The sequence below is a fragment of the Lutra lutra genome, chromosome 3 (assembly GCF_902655055.1).
Source record: "Lutra lutra chromosome 3, mLutLut1.2, whole genome shotgun sequence".
NCBI classification, from domain to species: domain Eukaryota; kingdom Metazoa; phylum Chordata; class Mammalia; order Carnivora; family Mustelidae; genus Lutra; species Lutra lutra.
The window spans coordinates 9,895,854-9,920,261 of record NC_062280.1 but is presented as its reverse complement, the minus strand read 5'-3'; the positions used below and the strand labels follow the sequence as shown (position 1 = coordinate 9,920,261).

General features: G+C 35.4%; 2 protein-coding genes across 3 annotated transcripts in view; one reads left to right on the top strand and one right to left on the bottom strand.

Moving 5' to 3' along the window:
- The window catches only part of BOLL (boule homolog, RNA binding protein), a 51,719-nt gene extending 49,485 nt beyond the window's left edge, over positions 1-2,234 (top strand). The window contains exon 11 of one of the 2 annotated variants that reach the window (XM_047720675.1): positions 1,445-2,234. In XM_047720675.1, coding sequence (XP_047576631.1) covers positions 1,445-1,483 — 39 coding nt within the window. In that variant the 3' untranslated portion in view covers positions 1,484-2,234. Of the gene's footprint in view, positions 1-1,440 lie in introns of both variants that reach the window. The other variant, XM_047720676.1, reaches the window with a different exon arrangement.
- An 18,849-nt stretch (positions 2,235-21,083) lies between these two features.
- On the bottom strand, positions 21,084-24,046 carry MARS2 (methionyl-tRNA synthetase 2, mitochondrial). Its single transcript, XM_047720669.1, has one exon. It carries the CDS (start codon positions 23,997-23,999, stop codon positions 22,215-22,217), a length of 1,785 nt encoding a protein of 594 aa, XP_047576625.1. The 5' UTR covers positions 24,000-24,046; the 3' UTR covers positions 21,084-22,214.
- Positions 24,047-24,408: the final 362 nt, after the last annotated feature.

Sequence of the window (24,408 nt, the reverse complement as noted above, 5' to 3'; positions counted from 1 at the left end):
TTGCCTTACCAGATTACTATTTCTTCAAAACTTCCTTATCTTCAGTTTCCATCCTTCAGTCATGTATACAATCTGTATTTAGGTTTTTAATCTGAAGTAATTTTTTCCCTCTTAGTCACTCTCATCAACTGTTATCCACATCCTTTCTAAATCCCTTACCTTTAAATATTATATTCTCCCTTCAGTATTCACAAACTTACCAACCTAAATTATTCATATACAGCTATTTCTCGTCCTTTTCTTTGAGCTATAATGAAGCAAGACTGCTCCTGTTCTCCCCAGATATATGAAGTCTTCAAGCAGTTCCACTCACATAGAACAGTTTGTCTTCACTTCTCTATTTTCCCTGAGAGTACCAGAGCATATTGCCAATGAGCTGTGAGTAGTTGACCAGACTCGAATATTACCACAAATTTCATTAATTTACCAGATATTTATTGAGCACCTCCCTGTGCTAGCCAGTATTCCAGATACTGAGAATAAAGCAATGAACAATACTGAGTGGTATTGGACAGTAGTGAACAAGCCAGAGAAATTCAGGTCAGTCTGTAGAGTTTAGCAAACCAGATGAATTCAAACCCCTAGAGTCATGCTGTCCCCAATATAGTAACCACTAGCCACATAAAGCTAAACTCAATTTTAAATTATTTAAAATTAAACGAAATTTGAAATTCAGTTCCTCAACTGCAACTAGCCACATTTTAAGTTAGTAGCTACCATATTTGGTACAGTGTAGTGTAGACAGTGTAGTACAGAACTTTTCCATTAACAAGTTCTATCAGATAATACTGCTCTAGAGATACTGAAACAAATATGGAAAATTTTGAGCCTATCTAAATTTTAAAAATATATATGTCTTAGGACAGCTTGGTTACATAAATTAGAAGCTAACCAACACTCAAAGTACCAAAAGAATAGTAGCAACCAGGTGTTTCTTTGACCCAAACTAATCTTAACACAAAATCTCAGGATGCACAGATATATGGAATTACTCTATTATATGGCTAACCTACCACTTCCAACTTGAAGGGTATCCTTTGGGTTTTGAACAACTTTCTGAAGAGCCTTCTGCCAAACTTCCCTTTTAAAAGCATGTTTTTAAAACCCACCTAATAATGTTTTCAAAAATAGAAGGAATGTTTGAAGTCACTTGTTTCTGTGTTAACCTGTTCCTCATTCTTATATACCAAGCATTGTACTGGTTAGATTAGATTAGAGATTGTCTAAATAGATTGTAAGCTCTCAGGGAGCAGGAAGCAGTTCTGGAGCCCTCCTCATCTCTAGTCTCTCACTTCTTAACACTCTAATATAATTTGTACACATGTTCTGCACGTATTGAGTAAATGTTCATTGATGTCCTACATTCATCTACCCTAACTTGCTCTTTTTCTTTCCTGTTCAGTCTTTCTGATCTATATTTTCTTTCTCTTTACTTAACAGACAGTGTGGAGCATTCATTATTAAGACAATTGGGCAGCTCTAGTCCAGCTCAACTGATTTCTTGTCCTGTGATCCTTGTGTGGCCGAGATCCAGCTTCAACGAACCGGCTAGAAGCTGCCTGTTGTGACACTTAGGGTTAGTTAATACCTCACCATACTTATTTATTCCATTATAAGCTGTCTAAATTTGATGAAATTTGCTTTTTCAACTGTTCTACAAAACTAGGTAGTTGTGGCATGTTGGTTTGTTTATGTGTTAATCTAACTGTAGTGACATTTTCTACATGTTTTATCCATTCCATAAATAATAATCACATTGGGAATAGTGAGGTGTCTTTCATTTTCTCTGCTTTGTGTTATTTCTTTTCCTTTCAATTTTTTTGAAGTAATGTTTAATAGTATTTGCTATTTATTTTAATATTTAGGATGAGTCTTTCCTAATAGAATTTTAATACTTTCATGCCTTTTAGTATAAGTACATTTGATCTTAATGATTCAGTTCCACTACTTGCTATTTTGTTATTTAATATGCTTTTGTCTAAGTTTTTATTTATTTGTTACTGCTACTCCTTATTTAATTTTGCTTCTGCCATGGTTTTCAAAATTTGAGTAATATTTATACTTCTTTTTTAATAACATTTTCCAAATATTAGAAAAAATTCAACATGATCAGTGTTCTTGACTTTTCATGTGATTAATTTGACTATATTAAACTTTTTCTCTCATATTTGTGATAATGCTGCAGCCTCCCTATAATATAAGCCATCTGGTACCAAAATTTATATAATATGGATCACCTAGTAGAATTGTTTTGATAAAAGAAGGGTTCACCTCTGACATGATCCCGTAACACTGATATTCCCCTATATTTTCATGTTCTTTGAATACTTTAATCTTTTGAACTTTTCTTCTTCTAGGTTACCAATGTATGCAATTGTAGATGTTATTAATATTTAAAAAGACAATTATTTTCACAAAAAACCAAAACTATTTCTTACAGCAAAGGAAAACTTTAAATTCTGATTCTAAAGCCAATTCTTATTATAAAATTGGAAAATAGGTAGGGAAGAAAAGCCATTGTTCAAAAGTTATAGAACAAAGCTTAAGTGTTTTTAATTACTAAAATTGCTGTACTAGTATAAAAAATCCATTCTACATTCATTTGCTTTTTCTTTTATTAACTTCCTAATTTTAGGAGAGAAGAGGAAAATCCACAAATATTAGCATTACCCTAATAAATCTCTCTCCCCTCCCCTTTTCCATCCCCAAATGTATACATGTCCAACAGCAGAAGTGGAAATAATAGGACTTAGATCCTAAAGATTTTCCCGGTGAGTCAAATAGCATGTTTCTTTTGAAACCATAATGAATATGTTTGCAAGCCAATTGGTTTCATGAGAACAGTAGGACTATATGATTCTATACTAGCATACAAGTATCCCATGCACATTAATTATTCTCAGTTTTTAGAAATATAAATAGACTTATTAAATGTTAATAAACTTATTAAAGTCCCACAATGAAATATCAAAAGTTTTTGTTCTGTAAGTAAACATTATTAACCACTGATGTTAAAGATATTTTAATACCACTGTCCTTGAGAACAAAAAAAGTTAATGTTTTTATTTTCAAGATGTTAAACATGATGCTAAACAAATCCTGGACTGTTAATAAAAGTTAATGATGTATTATTGGATAAGGAATCTCGAATAATAATTGATACCCAAGTATGTTTCTTCCACAGAGCTGTATAGATGATATGCATACACACATATGTGTATGTACACACATATATAAATTATTTACATATGCACATTATATACATATGCATATATATAACTCACATGTATACACTTTCTTAGAATTTAGCTTTATTTTGAGAAGCTAATTAAAAGTGAAGAATTTATTGTCAACCTGTATATATTGAAAACATCATCAACTTTCTTTATGGCCTGGCTTGACAGACCAAACATGTTACTTCTAAAAACTGAGTAAGAGGGTAAAAATTCTTCTTATATAACTAAGTAAAGCCTATTTTAATTTTTCTTTTTTTTTGCAGAGTATCTTCTATATATAAAGTTTTTATTTACTTAGTTCCCATTTTGAAAGGCCAATCCAAAGATATCTGAAATTCACTGTGTTAGAGTAAAATGGATAATATAAATATTAGTACATGTAGCAATCACAAAGTAATAACTCTGCAGCCTGTTTTCCTAAAATCTCTTATACAATCAGAGACAGAATGATAGTAGCACCTCAAAAGATAAAGGATTTTGGAAAATTAAGACTTTAACTTCCTTTCCTGCCAGCCAATTTCAGAATGATGGCTTAGAAAAAGAGGTATGATTTAGTTTATAATACTACTTTATAAATTTCTGCCAAAAATGTCAGTACAATATTTTCAAACAAATTTATACAAAACTCCCAGATATAAGAGTGTGTTTCATGGATTAATGCTACATTTAATTAAAATAATGAATTGGGGTCATATACACAAGAATTTTTTTTGTATTTCCCAGAAGTAGTGTTTGGATAGTATTAAAATATAGAACCAAGGGACTAGAAAAGACTTCACAGGGACATCCTATCCAACTTTGATATCCTGCTTCAACATGCCCTACTGTTATGAAAATAAATTATTGACCTCTAGGCCTATACTTTGACTAAAATGTATTCTGAAATCTCTATAGACTTCTGGGGAAAAGAGCAAAATTTTCCAAAGGGTGGGTATAATATCTTAACTGGTGCTGTTTCTTTCAACTCTATCCAATGCTTCCATTCCTATACATAAATTCCTAAAAATATGCTATCAGCGCTGTCCTTCCACGTTGAGTACCACTCTCTGATTAACAGCTGTTGTTTGTTGGACCTGCTGTATGTGTTTTTGTCTCTTCACTTTTATGTATTGCATAAAGTTGCTAGTATTTCCTGCATTCTCATGATTCCTCTCAGAAATCAAGTGTCATTCAAGACTACTTGTTTTCACATTGTCATTTTTGTCCTTTACACCCAATATAATTTTCTTCAGTTTTCTATATACTGGTTATCTTAATACCTACTTTCTGATCTGTCAGAATCTGCAAAATAAAAGAGCAGGCATTGATTTTAAATTAGTGAACTAACAGCTTGAGGTTTTCCAGTTTTATCATTCTTTTTAGGTATTCTGTTTAAAATAGTATCAGCTAATATCATACCAACCCTGATTGTATTGAAGTAAAGATACACAGTAATAGGCTGAATAGTCACTAAAACATTTTATCTAAGCTAGTGAGTGATATTATATTGACATCTGACTTATTTTTAATACATGTAATTAAAAATTTTTCCAGCTGACTTATCAGTTTTCCTCATTTGATATGTATTTCTTAGTTAAAACAAGACAATACTAGATTATTTACTAATATTTTGGTACCTAATTTTCTTAGTGAAGCTAGTTTTGCATTTCTGTCAAGGTATGTACCCATGAGTAAATGTCATTTAGTATTTCTCTAAAGATGAGTCATAAACGTTGTGGCGTACTTCTTGCCTTTGGAAAACAGGGATATGAGAAGCTGTATCCCTATACCTAGGAACTAAATCTCTCCCCAACCTTCCCTGCTAAGAGTTTTTTCCCCACTTGAACCCTTTTACTTACTGGTTTTTGTTTCTCATCAGAGAAAATTTGGGAAGCCCTAGATCCTCACACTTCTTTGGGATATACCTACAAGTATAGTAGGCCTAAAAAGAAAATTTTTAATAAGAATGTCCCTTGATTAGACTCTTACTTTTTTCTTCATTTCCTCTTTCATGGAGTAGAAAAGATAAAATACATCTCTGAGACTTTTTCTTTCATGGGGAAAGTAACACTTTTGAGAAGACGCTAACTTTTTGTGTTGATACATTGTTTTATAAGGAGAGTCAGGTTTCTGCTCTAAAATCTAAAGCCTTCAAAATAAATGTCTCCCAAGTTTTTAGCATTTATTTTCTTCCTCTTACTGAACATTAGCAAGTTCTGTGGCATTTTCTGTAGTCTTTGATAGGTTTCAGTATTTTAAGAAGTTTTCCCTTTGGAAAATTCCAAACTACAAATCAAATGTACTCTTCATGCCCCCATGAATTCCCTAAGCCTTCCAGTTGTCCTCTTTCAATCTGGAAAGAATTCCCTGTCTATTCATCTGAATATCTACTTTCCAACTTGTTTTCCAAGTACCATATCCTTATTGTTTGAATCAATTAAAAAAAAAAAAAAAAAACAGCTGAGTGTGCTAACAATGAGAAAAACTTCCCTCCATCTGGTTTTTCCCCATACTGGCTATTAGCATTCTAAAGCACCTCTGTTTTCTATTTTGCATAGAATTTCTCCAAATTTTAAAGACCGTGTTTCTTTTCTTATCCACCCGATTTAATTAACTTTCTTGGACTTAAAATGACAGAGCTTAAGGATATTTACTGTGTAGTCATTATTTCTGCAGTTATCTCTGGTTTCATTTTCAAATGTGGCTCTAAACTGAAAGAAAAGAAATGCCATCTAGTATACTTAATTTTGGAAGAGTTTTGCCCCATTCCAACCATATTTAATGATGTTGGAATTCACAGGATAGTCCTACAAAAGATATCTGCACTGGGCTAAATATATAATCTAATAATACTAACTTGAATTGTAGATTTTGGAAATAAGAGCAAGAGAGAAAACAAGGATCTTTCCTTGCCTCAACTTGACCAGAATAGGATTAAAGAGAATTCCAATGAAACCAAATAATCCAATTTATAGAATTTCTAATAGTATAATCTAACATGAAAGAAAAAAAAAAAAACAGGCTCTATGGGGAAAGATGTTTTGGCTTAAGGAATCTAGCTTAAAAGCAACTAATTCATGCTTGAGAGAGTGTCATCCTTGGTTTTCACAGCTTCTTTTTCTTTCTTTCGTTTCTGAGCTTATTGGTACTCTGATAGCACCATTTTTCTCACAATGGTTTCCAATAATAGAGTGAGCATTTTGGAAGTATGAAAAAAGAACCAAAAAAGTTTTTGTTTAACATGGAATGTTATATCCTTTTAATCTTAAACTTATTTTGCTTTATATGTTATAAATATATAAAAAGGAAATTTTAAAAGATGACGATCAGGAAGAGTTACCTCAGTGTCTAACTCCTAAAGGGCAGATACAACTATAGAGAAGAGAATATGTTAATTAATACACATCTTTCTGTATATCTGTGCCTTATTCTTACTGTTTCCCAAAAGGATTTTATAGATGCCACCCTGGATAATAATGAAATACAGACATTCTGTATTGCACTTTAGCAGATTTATATTTTTGAAGTTAAAAACTTCTTTTATAGATTCTGATTTATGATATAAACCTAACACTACACAAGCCATTTAATCATTCACTTGCTTCTTGAAAATTACATTATAAATCATTGTCACTTTTGCTTAAAAGTTGTATATCCAACAGAGAATTTAGCTTTTCGGCTTTCTTTTAAATGATAAACTATTTGGGGAAATATTCAAAATTCATTCTAAAGATCATTTCTTCAAATAAATCATCCACTTGGTCTTTCTTTATTAAACATCCTTCAAAATAAACATATTCATACTCTGTAGGTAAAGATAACCAACAATATAGTTTTCACTGACACGATTTAATCTCAGGTCATGCAGTTTCAAAAGAATCTTGTCTCTATTGTTAATAAAGTACAGTCCGTTCTATTATAATAAGATAAACTTGTAATTAGGATCTATCTGAATAGGGTCTTGTGTAAGAATGTAAGTACATTTTTTCTCAGAAATAATTACATACTCAGAGACTTGCCAAATTCCAATATGAATATTAGCTTTAAGCTTCTCTGAAATGATTATATGGATTCAGAATTAGGAGTCCTTGTTCTCCAGCACTTATTTCCTCTTGAATCTCACTCCCAGCTTCATTAATGAGCAGCAGACAGCCTTGATTTGATTGCCTTTATAGAAATCGGAGCTGTTATCTATGGACAAGGTCCTCTGATGTTTTGTCAATCATAGGAAGTTCTGCTTTCACTTCTCTTTGTAGAAGTCATTTTCAACTTTGCTAATCTCTGCCCCAAGTTCTTACTATATGAGGAAATGATATATTCATCATTAAATCAGGACACTTGAGAGTGAAAGGGGACACTAAAAATAATTAAATGATACAATTTTTGAAATATGTACTTATTAACCAATAAAGAAGTTGATCTTACCAATAGACCTATAAAATCATTCTATTCAAAGTCTACTTTTCAAAAATAAAATTCTAATAATATAGTAGACATAAACCTAGAATGTCCCAGGGAAATTAGAATGTTGGTAACACACTAATACATTACAAAATGAAATTAACATTAAACTAGGATCAAAAATTATAGTCTGAAAGGGTTTAAGCCTCAAGGAATAGACCTAAATTCCTTTATTACTTTGGTCCTTGAAGCTTTATTATTTCTGGTTTAGCCATTGATACAGCTATATAAATTGAATTGTTTAGGTATAAGCCTATTTCCCTATGTTACAAACACAAAATCACAGAATCATATTAACTTGAAAACTACAAAGTCTACAGCTGTGGAAAATACTCTTAAGATATCAGTCTTAAAAGACTGGTAACTTAACCTTGTAACTAAATTTGCTATGTAATAACTAGGTAGTTCTCAAGAAAAGCTTTGGTTTAGTCATTGAAGATTATTTAAAGTCCATAATAATATTCCTTATAAAACTGTGTTAACTGTTGATAATTTGCTATAAAATCTTGCTTAGATTATCACATTTTTGCTTACCATATTATTCCAAAGCAACAATAACCTCTTATTTTTATAGCAGTTTATAATTTACAAGCACTTCGTGTATATTATCTCATTTTGTCCACTCAATATATTTGAGAAATAATCAGGCAACTTTTATAAGAGAAGTGAGGATTAGAGTAAGAGAATTGCCCTAAATGGCATTAGTATTAAGTGGCAGAACCCAAACTTTTGATTACTAATAAATTTCACCAGTAAGGAGGCAAGTCATTTCTGGAGAGTAGAAGAGCTGAGAGAGGAAGATCCTTAAAGAACATAATACATTTTAGAAATAATTTTTGTCCAATCTAAGAGTTATGGACCATCTTCCATTGAATCACTAAAATTAAATCTAATACAAATTAAATCTTAAACACAAAATGTCTGTTATAATCCCTTCAGCATCTGGGATTCAGAATCAGAAAATACTTCAATTCTAAAATAAATTATGATAAACATGAAACTGTTTAATCATGCTTCTAGCAAGTAACTGAAGTATGAAGTTTCCTAACCAAAACAGTGGAAACAGAATTGCCCTATAATTTAATTTTTTAGATTGTTAACAAAAAATTTTCCTTAAGAGTGCAGTGCATTTCAGCATTCTGGGAAATATAAGAAGGAACATAAGGTGAAAAGAACAGCCTTTTAAGTTATCTCTGAGAAGTCTAATTCCTCTGACAGCAAAAGATACCTATAAGTGGTACCGTCTACTCTATATTTTGGGAACATGGCCATTTCCACCGGTTTTGAGAAGCATAAAATCCATCAACAAAAACAAGCCTTTTATTGCTTTTCTTCTTCCTTTCCATTTTTCTTGCGAATAACTGCAACGTAGACATTTATCACTTTGTATAGACCCTCCGTGTATTGCTTGTTATTTTGAGAAAGGACTATTCTAGTTTTCTTTTTTTACATCCTAATACAAGGGCCAAACTCATGTTACTATTTATACTTACAAAATGTGGGATTCTAAAATAAAGAGATCATTTTAAGAGCTCATTATCATAATTGCCTACTAAAGTCTCCTTAGGTCAAAAATTTTAACAGTGCCTAAGGTTAGGTACAGCATGATGTCATTGGAGTGAATTTTCTCAAACACAGATTTTGATAACTATCTTTAATTCACAATACTTTATAAATGTTTCTTTTCTGGTTAGAAGACTATTTTGTACCTTCACAAATTATCCTAAAGTGATGTGAATAAATTCTGTGTAACCCCACAATTTAAAAACATTTTAACCCTAGAAGCATGTAGGTTTGATACACCATAAAATTACTTATTGTTTTTATGACTTACTCCTGATAATTAACCTATTCTTATAGCATTGGCAAGCTCTTACATTGTTAGTAGACATGCTCAGAGGCTTGCTAGGGCAGTAGAGTGGCATCTGTACCCAAATCACAGAAACCAGAATACATAATCAACCATGCCTCTTGCAGAAATTTTACCTTTTATGTTAGAAGCTTCAGTTCATTTCCCCTAACTATATATGTTGCTATTTAAGTTTTTAGAAGAAGTACTTGACACTTGGCATTAAATTTCTGTTGTCAGATTCAGGCTGGGCAACTGATTTAGCCTTCATGCTATTTCTGGAGTTTTAATCAGTTTTAATAGATAAATTCGGGCTTGATGCAAGCATTCCACTTGAATCACAATATTCAAACACAGATAGTTTAAAGCAGAAAAAATGATGAGATTTTTAGCCAAAAGGATTTTGTTAACCACTGATGCTCTAAAGTAGGCATTTACTCATTATAAAAACACCTTGCTGAAATTTTCCTGTTCTCAACTATCTTGACCAAAGCAGTATCTTCTAATAATCATTATGTTCAGTGGTGGATCAAATAAAAATCATTTGTTGGGACACGGAGTCTATTCATTGGATGTTTTACTTAGCAGGATAAAATGTTAATCTAGTAATATGAAAGTTTATGAATAATTCCCTGATTTTCTCTGGATAGTTGCTTTCTCGACCATAGGATCTAATTTATATATAACTAAGTACAAAAATCTTTCTTTGAAACAATCTTTACCAAAGTTTAGGGATAACACAAAGGAAGTATAACCTAATAATTTAGAAATGCCACTAAGATATGGCCATTTGAGAAATCCTTTGTAGTGAGTCTTTGTTAAAGACCTAGGATACAGTCTGGTCCCCCAGCAGGTTTTAAGGTAGCCGACTCTGTATAGTGGGAATTTCCTAAAGCACACCTCTCCTCAGAATCCAGGCCCAGTTAACACTCTATTTTAAATTTTCCCCTTAAGTAATTATAAAATAAGAGCCATTTAAAATGCATTAAAACCCTAATTTCCTTTAAATCTCTTAATAGGAACCAAGGTTACATTCTGTGAGAAGCAACTTTTCTCAACCTTCATCTGTAGGTTTGCAACCTTGATATTCTTGAAGCCCATACTTTCATCCTAGAAAATATTTCAGAGCAGAGGATTCCATTCTTACTCCACCTTCCCCTACAGATTCTGTTAAGTAGAGTCTTAGATAACTATTACAGCCAGTATTAGAAAACAACTAGCCCCATGTGTGGTCTGGTAACAAATATGAGGGGTTTGAATGTGCCCAACATAAAATATTTTTGCTTTTTTAAGGGCATTAAAGAAATCTTAGTAGCCAGAACACTGGAAGTGTAAGATAAAATCATGGTTTCCTTTATTAATTTACACACATTTAAGTAACATAAACTTATAATTTGTAACAAATAGAACAAAGATTTTATCGACAGAATAACAAGTATTTTGAGAAAGTTTGAAAAATTTGGTTATCATCTGGCTATCTTACCAACATGATGATGTCTATATAAGCCCTTAAAAACATTTTTGGTGTTTGGATTTTTCAGATTTATTCCAGATGTTTCATATTTGTAGACATAAACCATGGCATATACAGAATATGCATAGCAACAGGCCATTTATTGTAGTATGGCAAATTCAAAAAAACACTATCTTCCTAGGGAGATAATGTATGTAGAAGACTCTAGCTTCTACATCATTTTGGCTTTGCTATATTTAGGTTTATATATATTTCATTTACATTAAATATTTTTTATAAAACATTTCAAACTAGATTTACATTAGGAATTTTGACATATATTAATATATGTAAAAGATAATTTATATATAGTGTCTGGAAATGTCATATTATGATCATTTATTTTATACCAGTTACTATGACCAGAGTAGACCCTATTCTTAAATATGCTTAAAGATATCTCTATCTCTGGCCCTCTTCTGTCATTCACACCAAAAGTATATGGATTCTTATAGCATCTTAGCAAGTATATAAGTATTCACTGAATATACCATGTCAGATTCAATACATATTTCTTCCTTTAACACTGTAACACTATCATTATTTCTTTTTATCTTTCATTCAGGTCTTAGTTTGTGAGGCTTCTAGGTTTTCAAACATTAACTTTGAATAAAACTTAACCCATAACAGTATATTTCACCTTTTAAGTACAAAGAAGCTATGACTGTCTGCTATTACAGAATTGAAAGTTTTTTAATAATTAAAAATATGCAGCACTATGTAGAACTTTTTAGAATAAAAAAATGGCCATGCCAACTTTTCTTTAAATGCTGTCTACTGTATATCCCAACCTTTCTTCTGTAAAACATCATATTCCTTATATACAAAACTGGATTGATAATGAAACAATTAAAAGTTACATAAATTAGCAACATTTAAGTTAACTACATGTAAATTTATTCTAGCATTTACTGAAATTTGATTGCACAGTAGTAGAAAAGAGTGTTATTTTTTTCACTATTTTAATTTCATGTCTACTACAAAAACTAAAGCTATTTTGCACCTGTTAGAAAAGAGTAAGAATTATATTATTCTTATTATTATATATTATATATTAAAACCTTCTTATGTTAGGAAGATAACCCAATTATAACTTAATTTTTTTTTATCTTGCCTCATAAAGGATAATGAATTATCCACTGATGTATCTACTTTTTGAGTATATTGCCAAAATGTTTCTAGGCTAAAATATTTAGGTGGAGGAATAAAATGTAATAGCATAGTCATATTAATTATTCTGGTACACACTAAGTCCACTCCAACTATTAAGAATATTTTATTTTGCTACCTTTATTCAGAAAGTAACATGCTATGTGTTAAGGTACAGTATTTTATAATTAGAGCCCTAGTCAAAAATATCATGAAATATTCTATTTAATACTCACTTGTCTGGCATTTTCATTTTAATCCTGTATTTGTTATTCAGGCTTATTCAGTATATACCAAGGCATTTTTGTTCTAAAACTTTTATAGATTTCAAGAGTCCAAGAGTAATTGCATTTTCCTTCGAAAAAAAGACGTCTATGTGAAGTGTTTTCCTTAGCTAATTTATTTTAGGCAATTGTATTCTTTACCAAAATGTACTGATATACTTTCACAGTGCATCCATTCAATTCTATAAAGATTATAACACTTCATTTTTCTCTCCAGATATAAATTACAGAAAAATGGAGATGGTATGAAAGTTGTTAATATAAAACAACAACAACAACAAAACAGAACCCTGTTATGCTTAAACTGTGATATCTGGCTCTTATTTTATAGAGAACATAAGATACCAGTAATAGCAAAAACAAATTTAATACCTTTAAAAGATAAATGTTTTAGCTTTTAATTATCAAGGTCCTTTATGCTACAAGTCAGGATATCAAAATAGACAAAGATATGGAGACTAAACCCTCATCCTTAGCCTCACAGTTCTGAAATGACAAATGATAATATATAAAGGAAATGCTTAACACAAAAAGTATTACCAAAAAAGCGTATTTTTTTCTTTGATGTTTATAGAAAATACCTAAAGGATAATAATTTTAAAGTATACATCAACAATTTGAGATGGTTTTAATACTTTGAATGTGTTGCTTGATGACCATATTTAGGATCTTTGTTTTTAACATGTCTAACTTTGATACCAAGCAAACTATACAGTATTTCCACTTTAATATTTTTAGCAATATATAAAAGAAACTTCCTAAAATCCTTATTAGTATCTGACCTATTGAGCAAATTATTTTTAAAAGATACTAATACAAGTAAATTTTTCCTGTACAATCTAAATGCTGACTATTAAAGTGAACCTTGGAATTATTTTATTCAGGCTATATCCAACCATTTGTGAGAATAGCTTTCAATTAAAATAACACATATAATATCCTTATGTCCATGGCAAAGGAAAAATGAAAATAAGTTCAGCAACAGTCCTATGTTTACTATTTAGATTTTTATGTCTGTGGCCTATGTGTCTATCTTTAGAGAATGACTTGTTTCAAAACTCTTTAGATCAAACTTAAACTACCTTCACTTATAAATATTTAAAACATCTCCCTCTGCAGACTTGCCAGTGATGGGTTTTGATAACTTGGTTGGCCTTGGCTAGTCCCCTTCTCACTACTCTTGATGTTAAGCAATAAGTTTTCGCTATTTTTCCTTTGCTTTTCTGAGATCAGGTTGATTGCCTAATTTTTACACTTAGCTACACACCGTCAGTTAGACATTTATATTGGTTTTTGTGCCCCAGAATGGATAGCTCTACTTTTAGATAGTCTTCATAGATTACAGAAAAAGGAAGAAGTCCTATATATGCTCCTTAGCATAGAAAACTAATTTTATGACATCAGTTACATCTGAAAATGTTTTATTTAAAATTTGCTATAAATTAACTACCTTTTAGAGGCTGATTTTTATGTGGACAACATTTAAATAAGAAAAATTTGAGGATTATTAACAATTTTTTTATAATGCTAGGTCAGACAATGTCACAATGAATGTTAAAAATTTTTCCTTTATATTCAGCAAAAGATACTCCTTCCATATTTTAAATGGTGTGAAAATCAAGCCATCAGTTTTCATGTAGTGAATCATACCTATTTCCAAAAATTCATTTCAGTGCTTATATTTTTCTTCTATAATACCAAAATAGGCTTCTTACATATTGTTACTTGATTTAATTACATTCCAGTGATGAGTTATAAAATGCAACTGAACCCAGGAATAAAAGGTTTGCTTTTTTAAAAAATAAGTTTTATAGCAATTTAAATATAAAAAGTTAATGGAGAAAAAAAAAGTTAATGGAGTAAATTCAGGATTGAAGATTCTTTGCTTAATGAAAGCCTTTATAAATTGCTTCAGTAAGTGATTTTTAAGACAACCTAAAAATGCTATATATTTTTTATAATGCACCAGTCTGATTGTATTATCAAGTCATAATCTACCATGCAAAAAATACTAAAAAAGTACCCATCATGCCTTGCTAACTTGGAACTTTGTAACTTGAATTTAAACATAACTCTGAAGAAATTGCTTAAACATAAAGATGTAGGTGTTCTTGGCTTCCAAGTTAGCAAGGACTTTAATACTTTTTTATACCTTTTTAAAAATACAATTTAAATGGTAGAGATCTACATAAACATGGGTTTCATCACACTTCTTCAAGGTGTAGCTTATGTCCAATATAATAGGTACATGGTACATATCATTAAAAATGCAAAATATGACATTTTGTGCAGTTCATAATAAAATCTCTAATTAGGGGAAGTTAGAACATGTCTTGGTGGTCATGTATGAGATAATTTACCAGGAATTATTCAATATGTGGCATTTTAGCTAACAGAGTGGTATTTGCTTTGGTAACAACTGGAGCCAAAAGGCATTTATGGTTTCTGCAGGCTTGTTAGGAAAGACCTAAGAATATAGCAATAAATGTTCAGTAAATTCATAGAATTTAAATTGTTAGTAAATAGATGAGTCTTTTCATAAGTTCGCTTGTATTAAAACTGTATGTATGAAATGAAAAAGTTTCAGTGTTTGTAAGCTCTAATAAAATTCTCTGGCTTCGTTACTCTAATAGTCAATTCAAATAAAACTTTTGAATATGGGTATGTTTACATGTTTAGAGATAAATGTGTATTAGTAAAATGGTATCTCAAAATACTTAGATTCATAAACTTACGACAGCATACTTTCATTTAGAGAACAGTTGGATTCAAGAATTTGGACCAGTGTTCTGAAAACAACAAAATAATCTTAAGGAAAAAGAAAAGGAGACTATAGTTATTTAAAACTTTTAACAGTTTACACCAGCACATATAAGCAGGTTTAGGATATAAAGGAAACTACTGAAAGCAAAAGAGAAATATATATTTCATGATGAAAGCAAGAGAGAAATATATTTCATGATAAAGGTTAAGTATTTTTTCTAAGTTCATGTTTTGGCACTCAATCTATTTCATAACCTAGCTATTAAGAATAATTCCTCATCCTGAATCATTGTTTTTTTTTTTTCAATTAAGGTTCTTTTTTTTTTTTTAAGATTTTATTTATTTATTTGACAGAGAGAGGGATCACAAGCAGGCAGAGAGGCAGGCAGAGAGGAGGAAGCAGGCTCCCTGCCAAGCAGAGAGCCCGAGGTGGGGCTCGATCTCAGGACCCTGGGATCATGACCTGAGCCGAAGGCAGAGGCTTAACCCACTAAGCCACCCAGGAGCCCCTAATTAAGGTTCTTATTTAGACTTTTCATCTTCACATCTTTGGCTCTAATTATACTACTTCCTCTTCCCCACTATACAATGCCCTTAGTATACTCAGTGATTGATTATGTTCGTTGTGGTGTTAGTGCTACAGCTCTGACATCAAGAGAAATCCGAGTCCAGGCTCTTCCGTTTTACAAGCTATAACCTTAGCCAAATTAATCTCTCTGTGCCTCAACTAAACAAAGAAAGAAAAATACTTCAGAGTTGATGGGAAAAGAAAATGAAAGAACACAATCAAGGAACATAGAACCATTGGTTCTCTCCCTTCACCTTTGTTACTGTGAACTAGTAACAAAAAAATGTGGCAAAATTATGACCATGATATTCTCCCCTTTTAATCCAAAGAGAGGACCTACTGAACAGATATATTTGCTGACATTTCTATTTAAAAGGCAAGTTATTTTCACAGAGGCATATATGGAAAAAGTCAAAGTTTTAGAGTCAGAAACCTTACCTGCTATAAAATTTTTTTTCTACACTTACAGTAATGATACACTTAGTAGTGAGCATTAAAGACTGAAGTACTAATATCCAGTTTAAGTTTTTACTTTCTCATTGCCTAATTCCTCTGAACTCATGAATGGTGATTTCATTTTTTTTGCAGACTTGAACATTTCTTATTATTTTCAATTTTATCCTTTTACCTTTTGAGAATATGTTCTTAGATCATACAAGTTCCTAATTGTTATAACCTGTTGGTGCATTATTTCTTTTATATTAAGTCTCACTTTATCTTTAGTAATGTTTTTCCCTCTCAATATAGACTGTCTACTATTAATATTATAGTACCAGCTTTCTTTTGGTTTATTTATATGCCTAGTGTTTCTTCATGTCTCGTTTTCTCTTACAAGCATATACCTTTTAATTACATATAGCTAACTTTTTTTTTAAAGATTTTATTTATCTATTTGACAGAGATCACAAGTAGGCAGAGAGGCAAGCACGGGCGGGGGGGCGGGGTGTGCAGGGAGCCCGATGCGGGGTTCAATCCCAGTACCCTGGGATGACTTGAGCTGAAGGCAGAAGCTTTAACCCGCTGAGCCACCCAGGTGCCCCTATAGCTAACTTTTTAATTTAAGCATGAACATTGCTGTCTTTTGACAGAATGATTCATCCTATGATGTTTATTACAATTCTAAAATATTTGTAATTATACTTGTTTCTACTGTCATCTTGCGGGTTTTCTTTTACCAAATTTTTCATTTTTCTTTGCCTGTTTTTCTCCTTCCTATCTTCTATTGGGTTGAGTTTTAACATTTTTCATCCAGCTTGAAAGAAATACCTTCTACTTGTATTATTTTAGTGATTTAACCCAAACTGTGTAACATTCTTACTAGCTTTAAATTTTTAATATTTATAGCTTTTTAACCAAGAGACTCTTCTAGACCAGTTCAAAGGAAGCCAAATTACTGAAACTATCTTATTTAATGTTTTCCAAAGTAAGTTATTACACTTTTTAAAATATTTTGAGAAAAATGTATAGTTTTATTTTTATTAAATGTTCTAAGAGGGCGCCTGGGTGGCTCAGTGGGTTAAGCCGCTGCCTTCGGCTCAGGTCATGATCTCAGGGTCCTGGGATCGAGGCCCACATCAGGCTCTCTGCTCAGCGGGGAGCCTGCTTCCCTCTCTCTCTCTCTGTCTCTCTCTCTGCCTGCCTCTCTGTCTACTTGTGATCTCTGTCAAATAAATAAATAAAATCTTTAAAAAAAAAAAAAATGTTCTAAGAAAACAAATTCTAATCTATAACCGTCAATCATAAACTGGTTTTTGAAGGTTCATCTTCATGTTAAATCCCACAAACCAGTGACTGTCAACTAATGAAGGGTACATGCATAAGGCATGGCCTTAGGAATAGTAGTACAGGGAGGACAGTACCATTTTCCCCATACCATACACTAAGAAAGGTGGCATCATCCATTTCCAGTTACTCCTAGAGCTGTCCCTCCAGCTTACCCAATGAGTCTTCCAGGCTCTCTGCAGATTTTTCATCCAAAACCCTTCATAACTTGAAGGCAGGGCTCATCTCTCCTTGGAGCTCTAATTTTCTTCTTGCAGATGGCACACTTGATTTCCTGACATCCTGACATCTCATACCTTCCCGTTCTTAAGTGAGGAGCTGTGGACTTCAGAATCTATGGTGAGTAATCCATGCCATAAACCAAATGCGGGTGAAATTCAGTTAACAGCCAAGGATGGAACTTCTGTACTTAGTCTCACCTTACTTCGAAGAGGTAAGTATGCTAAAACTCTCAATAGCTAGTCATGAAAAGAGGCACAGTAGACAGTACATTATTTCTAATTATCAATGCCATAGGAAGATCCTCTCTTCTGTAGCTCTTCCCAGTTCTCTTTCCTCATCATGAAAATATAATAGAAACTGATTAATGTGATATAATCTTACACAGGGTATTTTAACTGTGATCAACTATTCCCTGTTAGATGGTTCTCTTAATTCAGAGGATCTGTAATGGGTAACCCAGGACTCCCAAAAAACTAAGAGAAAGCAGCAATTTCACCACTAAGCTGGTTAGTCCCTTCCCCTCAGCTCAAAGTAGTTCTTAGTGATAGAGGAAAGTAGCTTAAGCTGGGTTTCTTTTACCCTGTCTCAAAAAATGAGTAAGACATTCCTCTTGGAAGACTCAGATCCCCACTTACTAACCTTAATTAGCATGGTTGTTACTGTTTGGCCCTTCCAGCAGTATTAACCCCCAAATTTGGTGTATTCCTACTGATAAAAATTAACCAATGCTGTGCAAAGCTTCTGTACGACGAAGGATCAGGACCACCCAGCTGTTGTGTTGAAACAACATTATTTCACAGTGTTTTAGTTCTGCAAGGGACATAAAGGCTTTCTTCTAAAACTGATTCCCCTATGTTCTTGGTTACCCCAATCTATGCCCTTATCTCCCTCCAAGCTCTTAGAATTAGTAAACCTTTGCTGCAAAAATAGACACATGACCATCAATATGTCCAAACCCTTATAGGTCCACCCATATTATTCACTCAGCCAAAAGATGAGGGCAAGGACCCATCACAATTTACAGTACCCAAGACTTCACCAACAAGAACAGTTGATCTGTATCTGGTAGAATTATGGATAGTGGGTAATTGCCCCCAAGAGACAATTTTAGATCATTACATAGCAGTTTTATGGACTAAGTCCTTAGTCCAGAGGCATGCCTCCCCCATAACTCAGGGTTGCACTAATGTAGGCCAACAATGCAACTACATACTTACTAGGTGTGGGGCAGTCAGAGATCCAGGAAACCATCCCTACCATAATGCCCAAGGAGGAATCTGCTGAATGCTTGGTACTGCCACCTGCTACCCATGCTACTTCTTAATAAGGATCTCCTTGATAATAAGGATAATATAATAAGGATAATAAGGATACTCCTTGATAATAAGGATCCACAACCTGACCAACTACTGGCTTTACTTCAGTCTTGGAACTCCCCAGATCTAAAGAGCTATTTCCAGGGGGAAGGAGGGGGTGCCTGGCTGGCTCATTCAGAGCATGTGACTCTTGACCTTGGGGTTATAATTTTAAGCCCCGTGTTGGTTGTAGAGATTACTTAAAAATAAAGAGCTATGTCCCAACCACAGCTATAACTGTGCAAAAAAAGATGTGTGCCTTACAGCCCAAGGCTTTCATGAGTACTTTGACATCAACTTAATATTCAACTTACCAGGCCTTTCTCAGCCCCTGTAGAGGTCATACAGGTTGTCAAGAAAAATAATGAGGCCTACTTCAGAAGAATTCTGAAATTTCAGTGAAACTAGAGATTGTATCTATTTATTATTCCTGCCTATTCTTGACCTCCATGGTCTTCAGACTTCTGAGGAGCCTAATCTATGAGTGCACTTGTAGAATGGCTCTCCATACACCGCACTGCCACCTAACATATGCATTGTCCACAATTTCTTGCATGATTTCATTGATAGGAGGGTAGCCTATTGAGTTGACAGATTACTGTGACATCTTGTGAACACCTGCTTTATCACCTGCAACTCTCCTCCCAAGAACACCCCAAAATGAATATTAAGAGCCTCAAGGTTGTAATTTGGGAGAAACCTCCTTTCTGTCAAGGGATCCACAAGGTGTCCTATCTGGAAAACACATGCTCTCCAGTTTTAAGTTTCACCTATTCTCCACTTGCCATTCCTAAACTGTTACATCAAACTGAACACATCAACTGAGAACCCAAAGGCTATCGGCTTTACCTATATCTTGCCTCCAACAGAGATCCAACTGATTTACCTTCCATAGCACCACAGAATAACTCAGATCCATTATTCTTCACTCAAAGTATCCTATCTTCTTTAATTATGCCCTCTACTCTTTGGTTCCTCTATTTTCTTGTGCTCTTTGGTATCACAAATATTCTGGTAGCCAGTGAAGTGCCTATACAAAGGACAGACTGCACAAAAGGAATTCCATTAACACCCAGCAAGCCTAGGTCCCGTGTACTGACTAGCACTAGGCCACAGGAAAGAACATTCAAGTGGAAGACACTGTCTCTCCTTTCATGATAGGTTTAATAAGACTGCTCTAAGGGTACTTCAAAGGCAGAGGTTATCATTTCACTGGTTTTCCAAGCCCATTTTTGTTCATTCATATAAACACATGTCATCTTTCACCACTCTGCTCCATCCAGCCCTAGCACATACTATACTCCCTCCTCAGCCCCAGTAATCAGCCCTATCCCAGCAGGTAACCAGAATATGTCATGTGGAAAGACCAGGATTCCATCATGAAGAATAAGGAGGGTCTGAAGGAACATTTGTAGAAATGGTCCTTCCATCTTTAGAATGCCTTCAAGCATTCTTTTCTAAGCAGTGTTTCTAAGCAACCAGAAATCTCTCACCACATTGGTTCATAAACAAAAACTGGAGCTGAATAGCAGCACCTAGAATAAATCTGGGGGAACTTCCAGCACACTAATTTACTTCATAGTGAGCCCTCTCTGCTTGCTACCATGCTTAGAATGGATATTTCAAGGCAAGTTCTCATTTCAAACTTTGGCCTACCTGTCCAATCACCTATGAGATATAATGCTGGCTTACTGTGTTGTAGTCACTGTATAAATTGATACCTTAACATCTTCTCTGTGATGTTCTCTTATGGAGCCTTGGAGAGATCCCTAAATCCAGTATGAGATTCCTGGAGCACTGCTCATTTCCTCCCTGCACCATCACCTTCAACAAATTCAACAGAACAGATCTGAATAAGGTACTCACAAATTTTTAAGCTTTAATAACTTAAGAAAGCAAAAGAAATAATCAAGTAAAAAAAGTACTTGAAAGTAAATGTATTAACATTTAAAACTACTTACACAATGTCTATATTGTATTATAGATTCTGATTGACCAAAAGAAATCATAGGTAAATTATCTATGTGGTGACAAAATTATGACTAAGAAATAAAAAGAAAATGTAACTATTTTGAACCGTTTACAGATTTTTTAATCATTATCTGTAAACCTAATGTTATTAAAGTTTAAAATTTTTAACATACCAACTACCTCGAGAGCTTTAGAATTTATAACAGATGGTCCAAACAAATTTGATACATTTACTTAATTGCTTACTAAACATTTAATAGAGTAAAAGTCCTTTTTCAGTAGTTTGAAAAAAACAGGATTCTGATCTTTTTTTATTGTTTTAGGTGAAACTAGTGGCTACAATTATCCCTTATTTTAAGAAAAGCAATAAAATTTTTCCTTAAGTTTAAATTCTGCATAATCAGAAAGCAGAAAACTAATTTTTTCTAAGTATTCTGAAATGTCAATGCCAAGTAATTAAATATTGAGACATTAGGGACATCTACTGGCTGAAGTGTAATGTTACAAAGCACAACTATTAGACTATTAACTAACAAAGTACAGAGTTAACAGCTCTAAGAACTGAAAATATAAACAAGGGCAAAAACCACCTCGTCTAGGATACTGGTTTTTAAAGGTTTAATGAAAGAATCTCTTTCTAATAGGAAACACAACATATATAACAAAGTTGACTACTAAACGCTGAGGTAGGGGGCCTCCAACCCCCACTCTTCACTAATTTGCCCAGCAGAAGCCAGACCAATGAAAAGCCGTAAGAGGTAGTCTGGGCAAATAACATTAACTGTGGCTTGGAAGGAAGCACAATGAGAAGGAACAGTATCTGCAAAGTTTTCTCTTACCCATCTTTACCCTGGAAACATCTTACAGACACTGGTGTACAAAGAATAGTGGTTAATGAGCACAGATAACTGAAGAGTAGGGCGTAGGCACCTGAAAGGCAACAAATCTCTTTCCACAGGGACACTGTTTATGTGCTCATATGATGCAGCACTTCAGAAAACATTAGTATGACTTTCCTGAAAATGCAAAATAAGAAAATAACACGTTTGCTTTTTTACTACAAGCCAATTAGAACTAAGTTTCTAGGTCCTATGGGCTTTTACCAGCCAGGCCCTGGACTGGTCTAGTCTTGGAAATAAGAGCCCAGTTTCAGGTCCCAGCTTCCTCCCTTCAAAAGGACATGGATGTCCATAAAATCGAGGCAAGAAACAGAGCTCTCCAAGGCCCCTCTCTGTGGCAGAGACCCCCAACCTGGAGAGCAGCTTATCAGCCAGGCTTGGGGTAACAGGCTGCAGCAAAGTTCCAAAGACCCGCAAACATTCCAAGGCCACATGAAGCACAGTACCCAGCCAGGGGGCATCCACTGGGCTCTCCCAGCTCAACTTCCATGGTGCATGCCTTTGGACAAAACCATTAGTTTGCCGGACACAGCTGGACACTGCCTCCAGAGCCTTATAGATCTGAAAGTTCTCATAGTGCTCAGCTACCTGCCGGGGCAAAGTGGCCACTGCGTTCACCAAAGCATAGTCCTCTGCCTGAGCACGAACTGATGGCCCCACCAACCCTGCCTCACTGGGAAAGCAGGCCGTGCAGAAAACCGGATAGGTCCCAGAAGGATTTATTCTTTGGGCCGTGCACCGGTTCAGGAGACCTCCCAAAGCATCTGCCAGCTCAGAATCTAGCAACTTAACCACCTTTTCATCATAGTAATCACAGTCCCAGTTGGGGACGCCCTGCCGAAGAAGAAAGTATCGGAAACCATCCACAGTGTAGCGATCAAGGCAAGTCCTGGGGTCCACCACGTTACCCAAGCTTTTAGACATCTTTTGGCCACAGACCGTCCAATGAGAGTGGACATAAATGCGGTGTGGTGGGCTCATGCCGGCCCCTAAGAGGAGGGCAGGCCAATAGATAGCATGGAATTTAAGAATGTCCTTGCCTATGATATGAGAGGTGGTGGGCCACCAAGATTTAAACTCAGCATTTGGGTAGCCAATTACAGTAAGGTAGTTGACCAAGGCATCCAGCCATACGTAGATGGTCTGCGAATCGTCCCCGGGCACAGGAATGCCCCAATGCAAGTGGCTGCTCTTTCGAGAAACAGACAGGTCCGGCAGCTCCTCCTCCAGCCACTGAAGAACTGCGCGATGAAATGGCTCAGGTGTGACTGCCTGAGGGTCGCCCCGCAGCCACCGCTGAAGCGGCTCTCGGAACTGAGAAAGCCTGAAAATGTAGTTCTCTTCCTTGGTCCAGGATACGGGGTGCCCACTCTCTAGAGATACAGGACACGAACCGCCTGACGAAGACGGCTGTCGGGTGACTTTGGCCTCAGGCAGGAAGCACTCTTCGGATGCGCAATACCAACCTTCGTAGAGCCCCTTGTAGAGCAGACCCCGGGCCTCCAGCAGTCCCCAGAAGTGCTGCACAGCGATCCGATGCCGGGCTTCGGTGGTGCGGATGAAGTCGGTGGAGGAGATGCCGGCCTCCCGGAAAAGCTGCTGGAACTGGGCAGACACTCGGTCGCACAGCTCGGTGGGGGCCAGGCCCGCAGCGGCTGCTGCTTGCTGAATCTTCAGGCCGTGCTCGTCCGTACCGGTGGAGAATCGCGTGGCGGCAGCGCCGGGAACTCGGAGGCGACGGTGGCGGCACAGGGCGTCCGCCAGCAGAGCGGAGTACAGGTGTCCGATGTGCGGCGCCGCGTTCACGTAGAAAATGGGTGTCGTGAAGAAGGCGCGAGCGCCGCCAGCATCGTCGCGGGCACCCAGAGGGCCCGAACTGTAGTGGCGTGGGCCGGAGTACTCCAGCAGCCAGGCTCCTCCACTGGCTCCCGGACGCCACAGCAGCCGGAGGACAGAAGCTCGCAGCATGTCGCCCGCCGGGCCGCAGCGCCGCAGACGGCGTCCTGGAAGCACGTGGGAGGGGCGCATGCGCAGCCAGGGCGTCCCGCGGCTTCCGGCCGGCGGGAAAGCCAACGGGGTGGGGCCCGGAGCGCGGGCCCTCGGCCCACCCTCCCCCCCCCCCCGTCCGCCGCGCCTCTCAGTCCCCGCCTCTCGGTCCCCGCCGCTGCAGTTGTGGCTGTGGACTTGCCAGCGCGCGGGAAAGATAGCTTAAAGGAACAGAGTTGGGGAGAGCTTAGGAAAGGGATTCTTGTGTAACATCTTGTGTGCCCTGCGTTTGGGCTGTCATTTGTTTTGGTGGATCTGATTTCCTCTCTAGGCCGACTTGCTTGTGGAGCGAGAGTTTTACACTCGGGCACCTTTCCGACCCCAGGCGGTG

What these genes read in the sequence shown, in the direction of transcription:
- MARS2 (XM_047720669.1), bottom strand. Translation starts at nt 23,999, where the DNA reads ATGCTGCGAGCTTCTGTCCTCCGGCTGCTGTGGCGTCCGGGAGCCAGT.